The 23,273-nt window shown below is 36.4% G+C and overlaps 2 protein-coding genes across 2 annotated transcripts; both read left to right on the forward strand.

Annotated features, from left to right (window-relative positions):
- The first annotated feature begins 1,775 nt into the window (after positions 1 to 1,775).
- On the forward strand, positions 1,776 to 3,358 carry gtf2a2 (general transcription factor IIA, 2). The gene is made up of 4 exons (XM_082162561.1): positions 1,776 to 1,955; positions 2,550 to 2,654; positions 2,794 to 2,920; positions 3,022 to 3,358. Exons 1-4 carry the CDS (start codon positions 1,884 to 1,886, stop codon positions 3,045 to 3,047), a joined length of 330 nt encoding a protein of 109 aa, XP_082018687.1. The 5' UTR covers positions 1,776 to 1,883; the 3' UTR covers positions 3,048 to 3,358.
- A 655-nt stretch (positions 3,359 to 4,013) lies between these two features.
- Positions 4,014 to 23,201, forward strand: trpm1a (transient receptor potential cation channel, subfamily M, member 1a). The gene is made up of 27 exons (XM_082162635.1): positions 4,014 to 4,654; positions 8,226 to 8,302; positions 8,816 to 9,014; positions 9,136 to 9,349; positions 9,579 to 9,703; positions 9,805 to 9,976; positions 10,345 to 10,519; positions 10,736 to 10,859; positions 12,086 to 12,158; positions 12,382 to 12,482; positions 12,641 to 12,814; positions 14,733 to 14,867; positions 15,215 to 15,265; positions 15,543 to 15,683; positions 16,114 to 16,143; positions 16,301 to 16,593; positions 17,259 to 17,487; positions 17,579 to 17,710; positions 18,269 to 18,406; positions 18,516 to 18,644; positions 18,733 to 18,984; positions 19,143 to 19,317; positions 20,487 to 20,507; positions 20,609 to 20,753; positions 20,877 to 21,079; positions 21,179 to 21,311; positions 21,743 to 23,201. Exons 1-27 carry the CDS (start codon positions 4,565 to 4,567, stop codon positions 22,944 to 22,946), a joined length of 4,935 nt encoding a protein of 1,644 aa, XP_082018761.1. The 5' UTR covers positions 4,014 to 4,564; the 3' UTR covers positions 22,947 to 23,201.
- The last annotated feature ends 72 nt before the right edge of the window (positions 23,202 to 23,273 follow it).

Below are 23,273 nucleotides of genomic sequence, written 5' to 3' on the forward strand. Positions count from 1 at the left end.
TGAAATCATTACAAGGATGTGTCGTTTCAAATATCTCTATAAACACTTCCATTCATTATCAACATCAATTTATGAAGCTAAAGCGCCGTGAGTATTTGACCAAATTTCTTCCAAACTATGATTTATCAGTGGTTTCCCCTGTGTAGATGCTTATTCGAGCATCTGTTGGCATCTTCATTTGTCTGTGTAAAGTGTTACTAATGAAGAGCTGGATTTTATCTCAGCTTCTGCTTCTGGTTAGGTCTCTTTAGCATATTCTTTATTTATGCCATTACAAAAATTAAAAGTCTTCAATGAATTTAGTTAACTAACTAACTAAATATGATTTATTAAAACTTTAAACTTTAAATAAACTTCATTTAAATTGAAATAAAACCTTGAAACATCTATGCAATAGCATCTATTTTAAGTGTTGCAGAACATAAAAGACTGGCATCACACAAAGTTTCATTTCATAGTTTATTTTAATTAATTTAATTAATTGTAGATCGCCCACATGTGATGCTCCGGAGATTAGCATGCTATTTGTTTAGAGAATCTTTTGAATAACAGAAGAATTGTAAAAAAATATATAATTTTTTCCAGAAGTCATGAACATTTCCACCACATATTTCAAACTTTAAAATTAAAAGAGTAACTCCTTTGTGTTGCTAAGACACATTTATATAAAGCTAACATTTTATTTCAAAAAAAAAAAAAAATTATATTGTCAAAATCTTTCGTTGCAAAATTGACAAAATGACAACTTGATTGTAATTCATAAATTGCTTAATAAATTGCCTATATCACACATCTCATATTTCATCTCAAGCATGCTTTTCACTGGCTTTGTCATCTTGCTAAACAAGTAGCCTAGAGTTGTGCTGGAAATAGATAATGAAGACATGTTATTTGAACATGTACCCAACCATTTCTTTAAAACAAACACTTTAGTTCACACATTGTAAACTTGCTTTTTAAAAGACGCGTGAGTTTTGATAACAGGGACTGAAAAAAAATCACCAATCTTCTGCTTAGAACCTTGTAAAAAAAATCTAATGAAGTTACCTGAAATTCAGGTAATATACAAAAATGTATGTTTTTAGATTCAGTGTTGAAAAAAGAGCGTTTCAACAACACTGAAAAGAAAGATTTGCTGCCTTAAATTATTAAGTACAATCAACTTGGATGTTTAAGTCATTTCAACTTAAATTACATTCAATTGACTTAAAACAATTAGTTGAATCTTGTATAACTTACAAAAAAGTTGAACATTTCTTAACTTATTTTGATGACAATGTAAAAACCATGGTAAAAACATATGCTGTCATAATGTATTGATCATATCATTTTTTACAGTGAAGCAAATGGCACTCATTTATTGCAATGGTTCATAAAACATTCCAAGACAGATTTATTTGTGATATTTTGTTTATTATTATTCTTTATTTAAAAAAACAAAAAGAAGAAAACCTGAAATCAAACGAGAGATGTTCCTGCGATGATTGGACTTGTCATCTGCTGCCATCTACTGTCCGTTTAAGAAATTGCCAGAAGTCTTTGCCAAATCATTACTAGGGCTAACAAAGAGTGGTAAGAAATAAGGCTGAATAATATGTTTATGTGACTTAAACAATCGCTCATATCTCTTCATTGTTTTGTTTTTTAGGATGATAATATTCGTTTTCCTTGCCAAAGAGAAATTTTATATGCATCCTCCTCGTTCGATTCAGGATCGGATCAGGATCGGATGGAGATGTATGTCCCTCGCGAGTTTCCGTAACGCGATCGGTCTAAGTTTGGATATTGAGGAAGTGCTCATCCAGCGGGTAAATCACAAAGCATCAGCAAAGATCCTACGGCTATTTTAAACAGTACATTCGCGTTCGCACTGAAAATACACTATGGCATATCAACTGTACAGAAACACGACACTCGGAAACAGTCTACAGGAGAGTCTCGATGAGCTTATTCAGGTAAGATTAAGTCAAAGTGAAGTTATGTAGCTTGATTGCTAGCCAGCGCAGAATGATGTGATAAATTGATAAACAAACATAATGGTATAAAGACGATAACTGCACATCCAGTCATCCACCTTCAGTGGTATATTATAATCATATCGACATATGTTAGTGTTAAAGCCTATTTTGTTCTAATCGTGGTTAATCATGTGTTGGTTTATTAGTAAATGAGTGTTAGCTAACACCAGCTGTGTTTGTATTTTAGCTGCTTTATTAGGAAAAAGTCATAAGTTAACTGCTCTAGTCAGGAATAAATGAATTATTATAGTGTTTCTTCGAATTTTTTGTTTTCAAATGACCGCAATTTTGGACATAACAACCAGAAATTCCTGTCTGTGTTTAATAATAACAAGCATACAGGCAGAGTTTGCTGTTTATTACTTCATTCTGTAACTTACATTAATACTTTAACTAGTCCATTAATGAAACCAGAAAGTTTTTGTGTTTAATTAAAATAAAACTACAAGCTTAATGAATGAAGCTCAATAGTGTGTTATGATTCATCTCAGTAATGGGAAATATTTAACTATATTTTCCCTCCATTCATAGACTCAACAAATCACACCACAATTAGCCCTCCAAGTACTTTTACAATTTGATAAAGCTATCAACACCGCGCTGGCCAGCCGGGTCCGCAACAGGGTCAATTTTAGGGTAAGTCAAGTGAATGCCTTATTTCTTAAGGTTAATATTGAGTTTTGCCTGCTTATGCAAGTTCTTTAGATAACTGGTTTTACCTTAAAAAGTCACCGGTTGTGACACTAAAAATAACAGATCTTTGTTTTATCCATAGGGATCTCTGAACACATACAGATTCTGTGATAACGTCTGGACGTTTGTTTTAAATGACGTTGAGTTCCGGGAGGTGACTGATCTGGTCAAGGTGGACAAAGTAAAAATCGTAGCGTGTGATGGCAAAAGTAAGACGCAAGTTGGATTCGCCTGTGCTGATGTTATATGCTGTATTTTCATAATTTATGGTGTGATGCAATCCTCCTAATTGAATGTTTCTCTGTTCTAGACACTGGGTCTAATGCAGCTGAGTGAAATCTAGGTGGAGAGAGAGAAATGGAGTGAATTGAGTTGCTGGCTTGTGGGGAAGGATGACAAGAATTGAAGATGAGGCACACAGCGGAGGGGACTGTGTATATATTATTTATTACAAGAAACAGTTCTCCAGTCTTCATACACCAACCTGTTCAGTGGAGGACTGACAAACGTATGGAGCACAAAAGGCCTTGGATGTCACATGAAATTTTTCTTTTTATAAATAAATATATATAATTTTCATAGAAATGCCGATGCTTTTCAGTTTGTTACTATTTAGCTTGTTCTCTAATAAACTTGTTTTAAAGGTGTTTAGTTTCTCTTGTTGTGGAGAATGTTTTTTTAAAACTATTTCTTATGGTCTTTTTTTCCTTTTCCTTAAAATGAACAGGATAATAGAGCTGTATCACGAAATGATCTGAATCGTTTTCGATTTCTCGTTGCCCATGCATACGCATCACTGAATGTGCAGGGCCACATCCTCAAATGTTTTTGAGCAGTTTAATCTTTATTATCTGTGACCAATAACATTAAGGCCCGGTTTCACAGACAGGGCTTAGATTAAGCCAGGATTAGGTCTTAGTTCAATTAGAACATTTAAGTAGCTTGTTTAAATATGCCTTAGATAAAAACTACCGGTGTGCATCTTGAGAAAAAACAACTGTGGCAATGGCATTGAGATTATTTTAAGTTAGGTCAGTTCAAGTTGCTTTCAGTTTAAACAGCTCAAACAGGCATTTTAGTCTAGGACTAGCTTAAGCCTTGTCTGAAACCGGGGGCTAACTTAACAAAACCAGATTAAGATGTTTAGCTGAACCATGTAAGACCATGTATACATTATTCATTACTCTGTATTATTTATTAGATTAGATTCAACTTTATTGTCATTACACAAGTACAGGTACAAGGCAACGAAATGCAGTTTTGGAGGGGAACAAGTAGGGGTTGGCTGCATTTTCATTTTGAGCCATGTGGGAACTTATAATTTGAGAATCTTGAGTTTTTACCTGATAATGGTGATAAAAATTGTGTTGATAACAGATGTGTGCTGTCAACTGATCTCGTCACCTGAACATCAGTACATGAGTGATTTTGCTGCACTGTCCTATTCACAGCTAAGCCCTACAATTCGGTTTCTTAATACTTCCCAAGTCATGACCTATGTATTTTTTTTTTATTTAGCATAAGAGCTATTTTTTATTTGACTTTTACCCAAAGTAGATTTACCTTCAATCACCATTTATTAAATCTCCTGCATTAAAGAGCATCACTCATAGGGCAACTCCATTAAGCCTGATTACACACACACACACACACACACATATACAGTAGCCGAGCGAAGGGGTCTTTGTGTCAGCGTCATACTATTTGCATCTCGCTGTGTCTGTATTAATCAGTCTGGCTGGGGATGCTGGAAGGGGACATCACTGTTTTCAGTTGTTGAACATTTTGTCTGCTGGTCACAGAGCCTGTGAGGCTACATTGTGATGGCTGGACTTTAGGAGCTCATTATAAAGATGGATAACAGGGGATGTGGAGGAAAAAGAGGCAAAGAGGGGTCCTTTAAGCGTGCATCTATTAAACGCACTACCTCTGGATCTCAGAAGGTAAGAGACCCCAACAAACTTTTGAATTCCCCCCATTCTCTACCTACTGCAATTTATTTGGTTATCTTGAGTTGTTTAAGAAACATGCATGTATTGAATTATGTTCGGGATCAGAGCTGTAGCTCGGAATTTTGGGCCCTCTGTCCCATTTCAATTGTGGGCTTGTAGAATCGTTCCCACTTTTAACCCGGCCAGCTTTGGTTGCTTTGGGCATGATTAATTAACCGAAGTTACATTGTCTTATGCAATTAATTTTTTATTTGTTAAGGATTCGCCACATTTTTTTAAGATTTGACTGGTTTTGCACTGTAAAACCAAGCAGTTTAAATTGCAGGTTTGTATAATGTTAACAAAAATTGGGATTTCTGTTATATTTTTATATTTCCAGTGATTTTGGATGGTCAAATACATGTGTAAACTCATTTGGTGAATGCACTGATTCCCATGGTGCTCTTGATCTCCGAGGGTGTGCTCACACACTTGCACACATACATACAGAACAAAACCTGTTTTCAGCATTGTCCTCTAATCTCTGATAATGGCCCAGTAAAGATCACTGGCCCGGGTAGCTTAAACCCCTGTTCTCTGTAATTCTCAATCTTATGTGATTAATGTAGAGTTCTGTGGAATAAATCCAAACACAAGTGGACAGAAACAAACTTAGTGGGCTTACAATGGACCTGAAATCATTGCAAATCAGCTTGTGTTCTGTTTGCACTGGAATGGAAAACAGTGTACTGAGTTCATTAAAATTCAAGGTTGCATCAAAATTTCCAGCACTGTCATTTTCAAATGACCTTCCAACTCTGTAAACTAGGTAGCCTACAAATTGACCGACACCATTTTCTCTTATCAAATGAATACATGCTTTTAAGTTATCATTTGCAACTGAACATGTTCTGTAACAGAACGTTTGTTAATTCGGTGTTCACGAAAAAGCTATTTTAAAATTTAATGTTAAAGATGTTAGGATTATAAAATAGTAGTCCTGAATGTTTGTAGGAATGAAAAAATCACCATGCTCAACAATAGTTCATAGTAATGTTGGACTAATATTACCTCCCAGAATCATATGTTTTTGGGAACTCACAATGAGCATACATTGTATTTTTCTGTGAAATTATCTTTTTTGTTAACATTGTGGAAATGCAAGTCTTTGTTTCCTATTGGCAGACAGAGTTGATTTGCTTTTTGCTTGATTTGCTTAGATTAGGATTATCTGAGTTGAGCTTCTCACAGAGCTCCTTTATGTAGCTGCTCACGGGGTAGACATGTGTTAATGTGAGAGCTTTGAGGGACTAAATTATAATTATGGATCAGCGGGAGCAGATTTTTCTGGTTTTCTCTTTCTGTTTAATTTACTAGTCAATCTGTTTCAGGAAGCTTGTGGACTAGGGACAATATCTATGCGTCTTTGGATGGTAGTGTAGATAAAACAAGGAAAAATTAATGTGTCATTAAAGCTCTTTCTTATAAGGCATTGTCACAATCGGCTGTTGCTTCAGTAGTACGCGCACGACAAAGGAGTAAGATCAAAAACACAGTCTTTAATACTGTGCTGGTCAGAATTATTTGCCCCCTTGGTAAATATGATCAAAGATGGCTGTAAAAAAGAAATCTGCATTGTTTTATCCTTTTGATATATATATATTTTTTTTTTTTATAAAAAATCTAACCTTTCATTGAAGTAAAAGAATTGAAACTGAGGGCTTAAATACACATGGGAAGCTAACTAACAGAAACAGGTGTGTAACTCATCAGTAACCATAGATACAAACTAGTGACGGGAAAAAGAGAACAACGGAAACAAGTACAGGAACTAGAACTAAACCAAAAACAGAGCATGCACGTTACAGGTATAAGGTCATTTCTCCTCCAATTTAAAAAAAATTAATAATAATTTGACATTTTGTTTTACTCAGTCAACTATATATAAATATATATGAAAACAGTTTTTGCCTAAAAGACAATTTCCCATAACAATGTTTGAGAGAACGGTTTGTGTGACTGTCCAGCTTCACCTCTGGGAAATTCCACATGTGTGTTTCTATGACTAAACCATTTAGGATTTGAGAGAAATGAAGCTCTAAAATGCCCAAATCCAAAGATGTCAAAAGCTGTCGACAGATGTCTAAACACAAATCTCACATGTACTTGGGACAGAGCCAGATTGTATTTCAGCGAGACTGCTCTTTGTGAATGAGAGTGCTTGTGCTTAATTTGATTTCTGTATTGGTTTATTTATTTTGTTAATGTGGTGCTGCTACAGTAACATTGAACAGTTTTAGATAACTTTTCTGAAGCAGGTAAAAACTTACTGTTTCCAATATAAATGCTAAATTAATGGCAGGACTTTAAGGACTCCAGGCATTGGTGTCTTTCAAATCATTCCTATCCTTCCCAGTTTACCTTAACAAACAGCATTAATAGAAGAGTTATGGGGGAGCTAATGGTGAGATTAGCATGTTGACCAATGAGGCAGATTAGACAGCCTCAGAGTGGGCTTTAGTTTGTGGTGTTCCAGTGGATTGGTCATGAGGTCCCGGCAGGATTATCTTCAGCAGTGGTCATGAGACTCTGAGAATGAGGTCCAGCAACACGTGGTCCAGGTCAAAATAAAGACCACTGCTCCATAAATGAAGGCCACAGGCAGTTGAAGGGCAAGCTGGAAGAAGACTTCATGGCAAGCCTGCCATTATGTAAGCCCTTTGTCTGTCTCTTTAACTTCAAGGGTAAGTGCCTGTCTAGTAAGTTTGTTTGAGCTTAATAGATAATGTTAATGATGATACCTCATATTTATTGGTTGAATGTTGTCTGGTATAAATTAAAAGGGAAAGGTGGAGTTTACAAGCTTTTGGTTAGTCACTGTAACCTGTTTGCATCCCAGTCTGGGCTTTGTTAAGAGCTTGTTCCATTAAATACATATTTTTTTGTATCAACAGCATGAATTTTTATTTTCTGTTTGGTTTATTATTGTGGTTTTGAGATTCAGGCATATTTCTGTAAATATCCCTGTGTTACACAAACAATATTAAGCTGAGAGCATTTAAAGTTCTTCTCTTCACTGCTATGTCTTCTATACTTTTGCTAAATATATTTTTTATGTCACAAGCCTTTTTTTTCACACATTGCCTTACACATTAGTGCAATTAAAATTCTTAAATATATGAAAAGAAAGTAAAAAAAAATTGAGAGTGGGAAAAGTTCTGTCTATGTATGTGACCTAGTTAAAGTTGATTTCATAATTGTAATATGTATAAAGTGATTTCATTTACCCAGAGTGGTTTACAGCTGTTATTACAACTAGAAAATATACTGTATACGCAGATAACCTATATATGATCACAATTCTTTTCGCAAGACAGTGCTGTTTTTATTGTTTTCCACATAATTAGTCAGAAATAATTTAATAAACAGATAAGCTGCAGAACAGATTGTTCATTTTTAGCTACTGAAAAAAAAAAGAAAGTAACGAATTACAAAAGTGATTTAGGAAATGTTTAGACATGACATTCCACCTGAAATGACTGAGTATGAGTAATACTGAATTCTCCTGTTTTGTGTCTTGCAGGCTCAGAGGGCATGGATTGATAGGACATTTCTAAAAAGGGAGTGCATTCATATATTCCCCAGCAAAGAGCCCAACAAGTCAGTAACGGTGTTATTATTGTTAACTAAAATTAAAATATAAGAGCTGAACACGGTATTTCCAGTATTTCTCCCCCATCTCCTCTGGACATGAATTCCTTTCTCAGAAGTATTTTTAATCTATATATTTTTTTAATCTATTTTAATCTGTATTTTTAATATATAAACATTTTTAATCTAAATAAAATTCAATTAGATGGACAAACTTAAACGTAAAAAAATTTAAATTAGAAAATAGAAATATTAAAGATAACATAAATGCCAAAACTTAAACTAATATTCAAATGAAAACTGAAAATATAAAAATAAAAGCTAATTTGCTTTATTTGTAACATTTACAAAGTACTTTATACCAACTAATTACTACAATTTTTTTTTTATTGCAACATGATAGTTATAATCTATAAACATGCTTCATTCGGCACTCAAGAGCAGTTATTTAAAATGTTAAAAATGGATGAGATGTGCTATGGTGGTTAAATGTGGACTTTTCCTTTTTGCTAACTGTTGTAGGTGCTGTTGTGGTCAACTGGTAAACCAACATGTGGCTATTCTTCCTGGTTCCACCTATAAGAACGCAGATGAAGGTCAGGGGTTGCAGAATGAGCCTTCACAAGAGAAATGGTCAGTTGCTAAGCACACACAAGCCACGCCCACTGACGCATACGGCATCATTGAATTCCAGGGAGGAGGTCATGTCAACAAGGCCATGGTATTTTTTTTTTCATTGCAAAATGTGCTCATATACTTTGGGAGTCATCTTAGAAATTTTCCTGAACATTTTATACCCTAAAGTCATATCACTTTCTCTCCTCTTCCTTGCTCATCATCAGTATGTCCGTGTGTCCTATGATACAAAGCCTGATAGCCTTCTGCATCTGATGGTGAAAGACTGGCAGCTAGAGTTACCCACCCTGCTCATCTCTGTGCATGGCGGCCTGCAGAACTTTGACTTGCAGCCCAAACTCAAGCAAGTGTTCGGAAAGGGCCTGATAAAAGCAGCGGTCACCACTGGGGCCTGGATCTTCACTGGAGGAGTTAGTACAGGTGGGTGTTTGACTACACTGAGAATTGCAATTAAAATGACACCAAAACAAGAAGGTGGTCATTGAGGACCAAATCATGGTGTGACCTAACTGACCTCACTTAAATGGTCATCTATTATAGTTTCAGATGCTAAATCATGTGCTTTCCTGTTTAGCAATAAACTGCGAATGACTCCACCACATGACACACTAATGATTTAACGTTTTTTCCCTCTTGCCACATTACACAGGAGTTATTCGCCATGTAGGAGATGCGCTGAAAGATCACTCCTCCAAGTCCCGTGGGAAGGTGTGTGCCATCGGAATTGCACCGTGGGGTATTGTGGAAAATAAAGAGGATCTGATCGGACGAGATGTAAGCCATTCGTGTCATTTCACAGGAATACGTGCACTCGTTTGACTAATGGATTCTGTGAGGTTTTTGAGTGATGGATCATGCGTTTTTGCTTTGCCCAGGTGACGCGACCTTACCAAACCATGTCCAACCCCCTCAGCAAACTTTCTGTGCTTAACAACAGCCATTCCCACTTCATTCTGGCTGACAACGGCACTCACGGAAAGTATGGCGCGGAGGTCCGTCTGCGCAGGCAGCTGGAGAAACACATCTCTCTGCAGAAGATCAACACACGTGAGTCACTCAAACAACTTTCTGACAACAACTAGTAGTGAAGTCAACTTTTTGAAGACAGTAAAATAATATTAATGAATCCACCAAGTCAAAAGGGAATCAAGTCAATGGAATCAAAGTCCATTGGAGTCCATGAATGTTGGTCTAGTGATGAAAGGCCTAGTCTGTGACCTCCTGGGTTTCCCTTTGTCATCCTATGCCTGGAGTTCCTGATGAGGCTGGGAGAGCAAAGGGAGGTCCAGACGTCGACCCATACTGCAGTCAAAACAACCATCTCAATCATGCTCGAAAGCATCTTTTCATGTCTAATCACTGCTTATTTTGTGCATATTTGTACATGAGTATGTTTTATGTGTGTGTTTGTACAGGTCTAGGTCAGGGGGTCCCTTTGGTGTGTCTGATTCTTGAAGGCGGGCCGAATGTAATCTCCATTGTGTTGGAGAGTCTGCGTGAGGACCCTCCTGTACCCGTGGTGGTGTGCGACGGCAGCGGCCGAGCATCAGATATCATTTCATTCGCTCACAAGTACTCTGAGGAGGATGGGTGAGAAAATATTGATGATGAGTTTAGTGACTATTAACGACTTTTAAAGGTGCAGTTCTGTAAAAGTTTTTTTTTCTTAAGCATATTCACAGAGCAGGAGAGGTTATTGTGCTGTTGAAAAAAAAAGAACATATTGGTGACCTTTAACATAAAAAATCCCCTTTTCAATTGACCTCCTCTGTCTCACGGTTTCTAAAAATGTATGTTCTGGTGTAGGTTGGTTAATGACAGTGTTAGAGAACAGCTTCTAGTAACCATACAGAAGACATTCAACTACAACCGCAATCAGGCACAGCAGATTTATCTCATGGTGATGGAGTGCATGAAGAAAAGAGAGCTGGTGAGTAAAAAAAGAAAAGAAAAAAAAGATGGCATGGCAAGGAAATGGATTAAAGACAAGTTTGTTCCAGATTTTTGATGCAATGTAAATTACTGTTTATTTATGTATATTTCACATATGATATAATAAACATGACTGTCATTCATTCAGCCTCATTTGCTTTTTTCATATCATACATTGTTCTTATTTTCTTATTCAAATTTTTTTCTGTCTTTCACAACATTCAATTAATTTGCATGTCATCCCATTGAGTGCTTGTACCCTTCAAGAAAAAATATAGATTTCCTTACAAAACCCAGGGACACTGAGGCAAGTTCCTCAAAACCATGTGGGAAACTGAGAAAACATAACAATGAACATGTAATAATAAGCATGTGCATCTTGGCTGTTCTATGTGGCGTTGTAGTATATCAGACTTTTTTCTTTTTTTTAAGATACTGTTTTTAAAGATTTTTTTCTCACTTTTAATGTGTTATATTTAGAAGCCCTGTGCTACACTCAGTGCCCCCTCTCAGTCATCAAATTATTATGATTCTGTATTGCTCACATTTTATCCTTATAATCATTTATTTTCTTTCAACATACATAAGGTTAGATCAAATACATAATACATTTCTGTCCGACCATGATAATTAAAAACAGCTGTGGGAAAATGAATAAACTATATTTCATGTTTCCATTTGTCAGTATGTATTATGACCATTTAGGCCAGTTTGTGCTTGTCATTCATGAGTTAGGCTACCGTTCCAAAGTTTGGGGTCAGTAAGATTTCTGGTTTTCTATAGAAGCTAATACTTAATAGCTAATATTCAGCAAGGATGCATGAAATTGATTAAAAAGTGACAATAAAGAATACAAAATCCTGAAAAAAAATGTGTATCACGGTACTATATAAATATTACGCAACTCAACATTGATAATGTTTCTTGAATGATTTCTGATGCAACATGTGACACTGAGACTGGAGTAATAGTAGCTTTACCATCACAGAAATGAATTAGATTTTTAAATGCATTAAAATAAAATAAAAACTGTTTTATTTATTTAATATTACAGTTTTTACTGTATTTGTCATCAAATGCAGCCTTGGGGAACATAAGAAAACATTTTCAAAACATAAAAAAAACATACCATCCCCAAACTTTGAATGGTAGCATATAATTATATTTTTATACTATGTATAGTATATACATTCCACACAGTTTTTACCTTTTGTGCTGAAACAGATCACAGTTTTCCGCACGGCTTCAGAGGGTCAGCAGGATATTGAGATGGCCATCTTAACTGCTCTGCTGAAAGGTGAAATCATGTTCAGACCACATTCACACAGTTTACAATAGCACTAATCATGAACATTAAACTAGCCATGAAATATCCCTGAAAAGAACTTTGTTCTGTATCATAATTCTTTTTAATATATATATATATAATTTTCTTCTTTTTCTCTTTAATTCTGTTAAGCTCTATTCTATTAAACATCTGGTTTAAGATTGTGGATAATTTTGTTCTTTGGGTTTATCAGGCACAAATGCTTCAGCTCCAGACCAGCTGAGTTTGGCTTTGGCCTGGAACCGTGTGGATATCGCTCGCAGTCAGATCTTCGTCCACGGACAACACTGGCCTGTAGGTGTCGCTATGCACAGCTGGGTTATGGGGCACGTAGCACACAGGTTTCCTATAGACTCAGTATACTCGTCGATAGAAAGTATAGAAAAATGAAATTATTAATAAAAAAAATACATTTGCATTTTTCAATACATTTTCATATATTACCACGCCAGACTGCTAGGTCCCTGCCCACCTCGTCCACAAGCCAGCAGGATAAACCAAAGAGCCCCATCGCCGCCCGTGCCAGCAAGGGTAAACCTGCCAGGGGCAAGAAGGGCAAAGGTGCCAAATCCAAACCTGAGCCTCCAGAGGAGACAGACCCCAGAAAACTAGAGCTGCTTAACTGGGTAATTTATTTTTTAGTAATGTCGAGTCAGTGAGCATTTATGGAAGCTTGTTCCGCCACAGAATAAAACATTTTAAAAGATAACTGAGACTTTTTATCTCACAATTGCGAGTTTAGGCCTACATCTCGAAATTCTAACTTTATTTCTTATAGAATTGCGTGATATAAAGTCAGAATTGCGAGATGGGTCATTCTACAGATGTATGACTTTTGGTATATGTCCAAAAAAGTGGACACGTCCACTTTTGGTATGGCAAGATGTCTTAAAATGTACTTCTTTTTCTAACATTTAAACTTAGACCACATTATTAGTTTTTTGTGCATTTATTTAAAGACCGCATGTACCTTTTATTTTATTTTTTATTTTTTTATTTTTTTGTCACTGGTGTTACCTTACTTCTTTGACAATATTAAAGGTTTTTATGAACTATTTTTTTTTTTTCAGCACATGTCAGAGTTACAGAAAAATAAAAATAATGCAACAAATAAGGAGATTATGTTTTATTTATTTTAATCAGGTTTGTTAAAAGTGTGCTTGAATGATGTTAGTTCATCTGCGCAACCATGTATTTGATATAACAATGAAAATATTTGAAAACCAGTTAAAATCAAGGAATCTTAATTTTTGAGTGTAGCAGAATTAAATGGATGTAAAATTATTATCATGTCACATATGACATTTTATTTAATGTGACAGAAAAAAAAACAGTAACACCAGTGACACAATGAATCACCAGTACATAAGACCAAATATCCTTATTCTTCAACTATGATTAAGTAGATTAGACTAAATTGTTACATTTGGCATACAATCTAAATTAATAGCTTTCAATAAAGTGTATATTTATGTGAGTCACTGGTGGTGTCACCTTTCTTATGGGTAACACCACCAGTGGCTCACATTTATATACACTTTATTAAAAGCTATTAATTTAGATTGTATATGTGTAAATGTGAGTCACTGGGGGTGTTACCCATAAGAAACAGTAACAGCAGTGACAATTTTCATGAAAAATTAATTTTACAAAATGGCTGCTGCAAGGTATCAAACCACATGTTGTCAATTTTAATCCATTTGTATTCTAGTTTTTGTTTTATTTTATTTTTTACAATTCCCTAACAATGAAGTAGGTCATACCAGTGAGTTCAACTTAAAGCTTCATGAAATCATGTGACAAATGAGAACATTTTGCATAACTGAAACTGGAAGAAGGAAGTCAAGGGATGTCATCAGGGTGATTTTTATTTCAAAATAAGAGATTTTTTTTTTGTTATGGTAACACTAGTGACACAACTCCAGGGGATCATTATACATTTTATAATATTTATTCGTCTTTTTTTTTTTAAATGTCATTTACATAATATATTTGATAGTTATGTATACATTATTGTATTTTAAATGGTAGAAAAACCTGTTATTGACCTCAAAATAAAGCATTTTCCCTCTGTACATGACTGGGGATGAGCACTTCTGTGGTGCTTGGAACTCTATATAATTTAAAAAATATATTTTTAATGCCACATTGATGGCTCAAGAAGGTGTAATTGTTCAAATAGCATATTGATTTATTTTAAAATACCAGTGTTTTTCAAGTGTAATATTTCTGTAAAGGCTAGGGACAGAAAAATGGACATTTCCATAGAATGACCCAGGTATAAACTCACAGTTGTGTGTTAAAAAGTCAGAATTGTGATATATAAACTCGCAATTGCATGTTATAAAGTCAGAATTGCGATATATAAAATGTGAGATTAAAAAGTCGCAATTACCTTTTTTATTATTTATTCTGTGGCGGAAACAAGCTTTTATAACAGGGATGTATGTGTGTGTGTATGTTTTAATTGAAGTAATTCTTTCTGTTTATACGTGTATGGTGAATTAAATGTAATATTTTTCTGTGTGTTGATGTGTAAAATAGGTTAATTCTCTGGAGCAGGCCATGATGGACGCACTCGTGCTTGACAGAGTGGATTTTGTGAAGCTTCTCATTGAAAATGGAGTCAACATCCACCATTTCCTGACAATCCCACGGCTGGAAGAGCTCTATAACACAGTTAGCACACAATCATCAATTAATGGAATATTAGAGGGTCACGTCGCCGCTGTGTTTTACTGTGCTCTCCATTTTATAGAGTGCATTCTATATTTTAACAATACAACCATTGACGGATGTGAACCACATGTCCAGTTATTAGAGCTTTCACCAGTCCCCTCCTCTTTTTCTAAGCAATATGATTTGAAAATGTCAGTCGTGTGTTCAGTATTATCCATTATCATATCGTTTTATGTAATCTGTTGTTGAGGAGAAAGCACTTAGCCCACAAACATCTGTGTGTTTTACAGAAGATGAGCTTTTCAGTGAACTATGTATGATTATTTTTATTTTTTTTTGTCATTCAGAGGTTAGGACCCATCAACACACTGCATTTTGTGGTCAGAGATGTAAAAAAGGTAACGTTTATTATTCATAATATGTACCATGATCATTCTTGTCATTGAGATTATCATGAGTTAAAACATACTGTTTTTTTTCTTTTTCTTTTATGGCCTATTGTTCTAAAGAATAAGATTTTAATCTTCTTGACAGTGTGTGAGTGAATCTGTGTGACTGTGAGAGCATTGCATAGTTTTATTTTTCTCTCAGTAGTTTCAGCTGCATAAGCAAAGCCAGAAGTGCAGCAATAGAAGGACCAGTTATTTTATGGTGTTATGACATTAATGTTTCCAGGGAAACCTTCCACCAGATTACCAGATCACTCTGATTGACATTGGCTTGGTTCTGGAGTACCTCATGGGAGGGGCGTATCGGTGTAACTATACTAGGAAAAGTTTCCGCACACTCTATAATAACCTCTATGGACTGAAAAGAGTGAGTTATCACCAACCCCTTATACCTTTATACATTCATGTAGTCTATATCTGAAAACACACAATCAAATTTTCCTGCAAGTACATTATAATATAATAGCTTAGTTTAGTAATAATATAACAGTGGCCAACCAATATGGGTTTTTCCACTGGCTGCAAAAAACTCAATTTTTTAGATCTGGGTGCTGGAATAATATAATTTGACAAAATATTGACTCAAAATTTAAACAGAAAAATGTACAAATAACTTTTCGATTACTGTACTAATTAATCACAAATTATTAACAGAAGCCAAAAAAATCCTTTTTTAGCATAAAGATTTTCTATTGTTTGTATTTCTAAATTAAAATGTTATTTTCCAATTTGTCTTTAAATATTCAAAAAAGCTCAAACAAGTGTCTGACTGACTCCCACTTTCTGTTCTCTTGTAGCCCAAAGCGTTGAAACTTCTGGGTATGGAGGTAAGCCACTAAAAAATGAAAAAATGAAACCTTATGTTTTTGATTTTCTTTATGTATTCAGAATGTTTGCAAGTACTGTGTAGGCCTACTCTCACACACAAAATGCATGTGACTGTTAAAACTTGTATTTGCAACCGATTCTTTCTGTTTTTGACAGGACGATGACCCAAGACCTAAAGGCAAAAAGAAGATGAAGAAGAAGAAAGAGGAAGAAATCGATATTGACGTTGATGACCCAGAGGTCAGTCGATTCCAGTACCCCTTCCATGAGCTGATGGTGTGGGCAGTTCTGATGAAACGCCAGAAGATGGCGCTGTTTCTCTGGCAGAGGGGAGAGGAGGCCATGGCGAAGGCGCTGGTGGCATGTAAACTCTATAAAGCAATGGCGCACGAATCCTCACGGAGTGAACTTGTAGACGACATCTCACAAGATCTGGACAATAATTCAAAGTGAGGAATATTATTATATTTTGTCATATTATATTATTAATTGTTTAGAGCCAGTAAGATTTTTTATGGTTTTTTTTTAATGATTGGTAAAAAAAAGAGAGAGTCTCTTATGCTCACCATGGCTACATTTATTTGATAAAAAATACAGTAAAACAGTAATATTGTGAAATATATTTTAGTGTATTTTAAAATGGCAAAGCTGAGTTTTCAGCACCATTACTCCAGTCTTCAGTGTAACACGATCTTTCAGAAATCATTCTTGTATGCCGATTTTGGTGTCTAAGAACCATTTATTATTGTTATGTTGAAAACTGTTGCTTAACATTTTTGTAATATTTTTAATTTTTTTTCATTATTCTTTGATGGATAGAAATATTTTGTAACATTTTAAATGTCTTTACTGACACTTTCATTGTTGAGTAAAAGTATCAATTTCTTTAAAAAAAAATCTTGGTATAGTATAGTGTATCTATAATCTTATTTAGGAAGGGCAAAACAGTACTAGGATGCATGGGACAGAATACAATACAGGACAGTACAATATAACTATTTTTTGTATATATTGTTAGTATATAATCGTTTCCCCCCCCCCACTATTATTTCTAAATCAAGCAGTCACACAGTCACTTCTCACATAAAACATCTCTTCTCCCTCTCACACTCAGGGAATTTGGTCAGTTAGCATATGAGCTGCTAGATCAGTCATACAAACATGATGAGCAGGTGGCCATGAAACTGTTGACATATGAGTTGAAGAACTGGAGTAACTCCACCTGTCTGAAACTGGCTGTGGCTGCAAAACACAGAGACTTTATAGCCCACACCTGCAGCCAGATGCTGCTCACTGACATGTGGATGGGATGCTTGCGGGTGGGCAAGAGCAATGGACTCAAGGTCTGCAATAAAAAATAAACACACCACATTTATAAGCCATAGACTCTAAGTATTATATATCAACGTTTTTATCATTCAATATCATTCCTAGGTGATCCTTGGAATCATTTTTCCTCCAGCCATCCTTCTCCTTGACTTCCGAACTGGAGATGATCTGTCTTACCAAAACTCCAAAGACAAAGAAGAGCTCAAAGACAAAGAGGATGATAACAAATCTGGCAAGGTAAATATATATACACTACCATTATGCTTTTTTTTTCTTTGCTTTTTTTCAGAAATAATTTTTTTAAAGAAAAAATCTTTAAAATCTTTTTTTTTATTATTATAATGTTTTAAAAGATTTCTATTTCAAATAAATGCTGTTCTTAAACTTTCTATTAATCAAAGAATTACGTAGCATGACTGTTTTCAACATTGATAATAAAAAAAAAGGTATTTGAGCAAATCATCATATTAGATTCATGAAAATTCAGCTTTGACACCACAGGCATAAATTACATTTTAAAATAATTTACAATAGAAAAGTTATTAGTTATTTTTATTTGTAATATTTATTTATTTTTTACAATATTTCTGTTTTACTATAATTTTATTTTAACTTTTGATTAAATAAATGCAGCCTTGATGAGCATAAGAGATTGTTAACTTAATTTTAAAAAACCTTACCGACCCCAAACTTTTGAACTGTAGAGTATATACAATATACATATAATATATTCTGTATATTTTTATGGACCTGAGGTGAAAGTGAGTAAAACTCATCATGGATGTTTATTGCCAGGATGGCACTGTGAGCATGGACGCAGCATCTAAGAAAGGTGATGAGGAAGATGGTAAAAAGAGACAGAAACGAGTGCCTGTTGGGAAGAAGATTTACTACTTCTTTAACGCTCCGTATACCAAGTTCTGGTTCAATACGGTATGTGAAGTCAAAACACACCCGAAAAATTTACATTTTGTTGTAGCACATGTTTATAACATCATAAACTGAAGTAAAAAAAACCCCCAATGATTATGTATCTACTCAGACTGCCTACCTGGTATACCTGATGCTGTATAATTACATCATCCTGGTGAAAATGGAGAGATGGCCATCATTGCAGGAATGGATCGTCATCTCCTACATCATCACTCTTGGACTGGAGAAAGTTAGACAGGTGAAGTACTAGTATAGGTGAAGTTGCTATCTCGTTATATTTTTGTGTTTCCTTCATTGGACGCATGTGCTTGTGTGCTTGTGTGTAGATCCTGATGTCAGAGCCGGGAAAGCTGAAACAGAAGATAAACGTATGGCTTGAAGAGTACTGGAATATCACTGACCTGGCTGCCATCACCACATTCCTTATGGGACTTTTACTGCGCTTGCAGAATGAGCCTTACTTGGGCTACGGACGCGTCATCTACTGTGTGGACATCATCTTCTGGTACATTCGTGTCCTCGACATCTTTGGAGTTAACAAGTATTTGGGACCGTATGTCATGATGATTGGTAAAATGGTGAGAACTAACATGAAAACTTGAATATGAATTGTTCAAAAGCTTTGAGCTAACAATGGTGTTTTTATGTGTGTGTGTGTGTGTGTGTGTGTGTGTGTGTGTGTGTGTGTGTGTGTGTGTGTGTGTGTGTGTGTGTGTGTGTGTGTGTGTGTGTGCAGATGATTGACATGCTGTACTTTGTGGTGATCATGCTGGTGGTTCTCATGAGCTTCGGCGTGGCACGTCAGGCCATCCTGCACCCGGACGAGGAGCCGACGTGGCGTCTGGCGAGGAATATCTTCTACATGCCCTACTGGATGATCTATGGAGAAGTGTTTGCTGACTCGATTGACCGTAAGACTAGAGTTCATAGTAAGATTCTGTTTCCTGATTCATGTGTGGATGATACGTCTGGTCTCCATTCCACCCTTTCTGTATCTGTGAACTCTGCAGAAAGATTTGTGTCTCATCTCCTGATCATGTGACCATTCACACTGCCGTGGCTTTCGCCCTCTACTGAATCATGTGTGATGGACTGAGTGTGTGACAGTGCTGGTCTTTACCTACCCTGCTTGTGAGTTTTAGGTTTGTAGCTGTGTCTTCTAATTGTTCATAGTTGTTGACTTTTACATTTCTGTTCAAGTATTGTGCTACTCTGGTATTTATGTGTGGTAGTTTAACTGTTGTATCCCTTGGTTACATTTCTTCTGCTTGTATATTCTCATTTGCAAGTTGCTAAATGAATAAATGTAAATAAATAGTATAGTAAATAGTATAGTAGTTCATATTTAAAAATTACATTAAGTAATATTTTTTTATAATAACAAAGGACATATAAAAAACAAAATGGTAGTTGTACAGTAATATGTGAAAGTATTGTTATGAAATGACTTAAAACATAAATTATTGAATGTCATGAAGTACACTACCATTCAAAAATGTGGGGTCAGTGCAAACTTATGCTCACCCAGGCTGCATTTATTTGATCACAAATACAGTAAAAACAATACTATTGTGACATTTTTTGTAAAAAAATGTTTTACATGTAATTTATTCCTGTGATAGCATAGCTGAATTTTCAGCATCATTACTCTTCAGTGTCACAGCCTTCAGAAATCATTATAATATGCTGATTTGTTCCTCAAGACACATTTCCTTATTATTATCAATGCTGAAAATGGTTGTGCTGCTTAATATTTTTGTGATAATCTTTGTCCCTGAATCTCTGATGAATAGAAAGTTGAAAATGACAGTATTTATTTGAAATAGAAATCTTTTGATCAGTTTAATGCATCCCTGCTTAATAAAAGTATTAATTTCTTTAAAAAAAAAATCGTACTGCCCGAAAACCTTTGAACAGTGGTGTATCTTTTCTAACTTCACTTAAAAAGAGATGTACAAAATTCTTTAACTAATCTTCATAATGCACTGTAAGATATTGCCAACATATTGTTGGCTGATTGTGAAATGATAAAAACAATTTTTATCTGTGCTTTCTCTCTTTCTTTTCTACATACTCTTAGTCTATGCGATGGAGATTAATCGTGAGTGTCAAATTCTTCCACTATACCCACAATTCAGTGTAATTATCAAACACTGTAGAATTACGTCATGGTTGCATCTTAACCTCTGTTATGTATGACAGCACCCTGTGGTGAAAATTTGTATGATGAAGATGGAAAAAAGCTCCCTCCGTGTATACCTGGGGCCTGGCTCACACCTGCCATCATGGCCTGTTACCTATTGGTAGCCAACATCCTACTGGTCAACCTGCTCATTGCTGTATTCAAGTGAGTCAAAGACTCAATATAACGCTTACTCTGTAACATAAAGCAGTGATGTGAGCCATAGCACTGTATTATGTTCTCATTTATTCATTACCAACTCATCAAGAGAGCTCATTCCCTTCACAGTAACACGTTCTTTGAAGTGAAATCCATCTCCAACCAAATATGGAAATTCCAGCGCTACCAGCTTATCATGACGTTCCATGACAGACCAGTGCTTCCTCCTCCTCTCATCATCTTTAGCCACATATACATTGTGTTGAAGCGCCTGTGCTGCCGCTGCAGAAAGAAACAGGAAGGGGAGCTGGACGAGAGAGACCGCGGGCTGAGTTATTACTCCTGTTACTCGTTTTTACTGCTTCAGTCTATCAATGTTATAGCAACTTATTTTAAAACTGGCTATTATCATCTTTTTTCTTTTTTTCCAGAGTTGACTCTGAGTCTGGAGGAACTGAAGGGTCTGTATGAGTTTGAGGAACAGTGTGTGGAGGAGTACTTTAGAGAGAAGGAGGACGAAACGCATTCTTCCAATGATGAGCGAATCCGAATCACTTCCCAGAGGTACTGGATGGAAAACAACAACTGCACCTGCAAATGTAGTTTCAGGGCTCAACAAGTTTTTTCTGCTGCAGAATGATCTATTTTTATTTTTGCACTTTCACCAAATCCAGGATTTGCCATCTAGCCAGATTGATAACTTTCTTTTGGTGACAAATAAGCAGAATTTGCAACAACGATGTAGAATACATCACAGAAATCCAAACATTTAAGTTTAAAAAGCATAAAAAAAATGGATGTACTGAATCAATGAATGTAAAATGTTCACGGGTAATGTAGCACTGGCCCAAAAGATCCAGTGGCAGTTCTGTCAGCTGGCCCAAAACTCTCGCACACTGGCTTTGGGCAAACAGGCCGTTCTTATTGTTGAGCCCTGAGAGAATAACAATTGAGTTTAAAACGACAACAACCATTTGAAACTCTTGCTGTTGCAGGGTCGAGAACATGTCCATGCGCCTGGAGGAGGTGAATGAACGAGAGCACTCCATGAAAGCCTCTCTTCAGACAATAGACTTGCGCTTGGCTCAGCTGGAGGAGTTCTCTGGCCGCATGATGCACGCGCTGGAGCGGCTGGCTGGCATCGACCGCTGCGAACTGGTCCGCTCTCGATCCGGGAGCACAGTGGCCGTCGACCAATCCGGCCTGCTTCGTCGCGGCAGTGTCAACAGTGCTGACGGCTACAGTTTGTACCGCTGGCACTTGGATGCCGAGGACCGTGGTGATGAGATGTCAGGGGACAGGAAGGGCCAAACAGAGAATCGTGGCAGTATTGGCAGCGGCGAGCTCCTTCTAAATCCTCAACATGTTTCATCCTACGGTCCCACATTGGAAGTGGTCCCCCTTCAGCAGAGGTCACGCTCCAGCTCCAGTGTGGACATCCTCATCTCTCCCTGTGAGTCACAAGGCGGAGGCCAGAGTTCTCAATCCCCAAAACTCACCTCCGCTCATCTCCCTAAAGACCCACATATTCTGCTAGAAGCTAGGATAGACGCAGCAATGGCACATCCTTTGGAAAGGGCGCAGTCCCTGAGGCAGTACCCAACTGAAACTCAAAGTAACTTACTTTCGTACGGGAACAGATCCCAAAGCAGTACATTGTATGTCTCTGTTGCACAGTCGAGGTTGGGCAATTCGGAAAACACGTGGGCTTCGGAGCCTCACGGCCTACAGGATCAAGCAAGCAGATCGCCAACGCTAGGTCGCTGGCCTCCACGCTTCGATTACAAAGTTCATCCCTCCCCGTTCGGCCTTTCACCCAAGACATCTTCAGAGAAATCAAGACAGATAGAGGACCAAGATAAGGAAGGAGCTTCTAAGGAGACCAAGAGGACAAAAATGCAACAAGAGGAAGGTGAGGAGAAGAAGACTGATGTGAATGAGACGGAGGCAAATAGCGAAAGCACCAAAACAGAGGTGGGAGAAGAGAAGAGAGAAGAGCTGACAGACTCAGATCACTTGTATGTAGCAGAGGACAGGATGTACCCCTCACTCAGATCTAAGAGTCTGAACACTAATCCACGAAAGGTTAAGGCCGCAGGGGACGTCCTGGATAAACCTCGAGCAGCCAGTAGTGTGAAAGACCTGGCTGGGGCCTTTGAAGTCAATGCTAATAATTCCAGACCCTCTAGAGAGACATAATTTTATTAAGATAATCGCAGGAGTGCAAGCTTAAAGAAGCGGATAAAGTGTTGTTTATTTTATTATTTTCCCGTATGGAATACGCTTCTAACTAACACAGGGTCATGCACTGACATCTTAGCTGAAAGGCATACTTCATTTATATTTATGAGGTACGTAATAAAGCCTGGTAATGAAAAGGGAAATAAGGGTCTACCTCTGTGCTGTAGATATTAAATATCCCATTTTTCAAAATAAAGGGAAATTTTACTTTCAGAGATGCTGTTTATTATTCAACAACTTCACATTTTTCCAAATTCCTATTCCAAATAAAGCAGAAAAATATTA

This window comes from Leuciscus leuciscus, assembly GCF_965113295.1.
Source record: "Leuciscus leuciscus genome assembly, chromosome: 2".
NCBI classification, from domain to species: domain Eukaryota; kingdom Metazoa; phylum Chordata; class Actinopteri; order Cypriniformes; family Leuciscidae; genus Leuciscus; species Leuciscus leuciscus.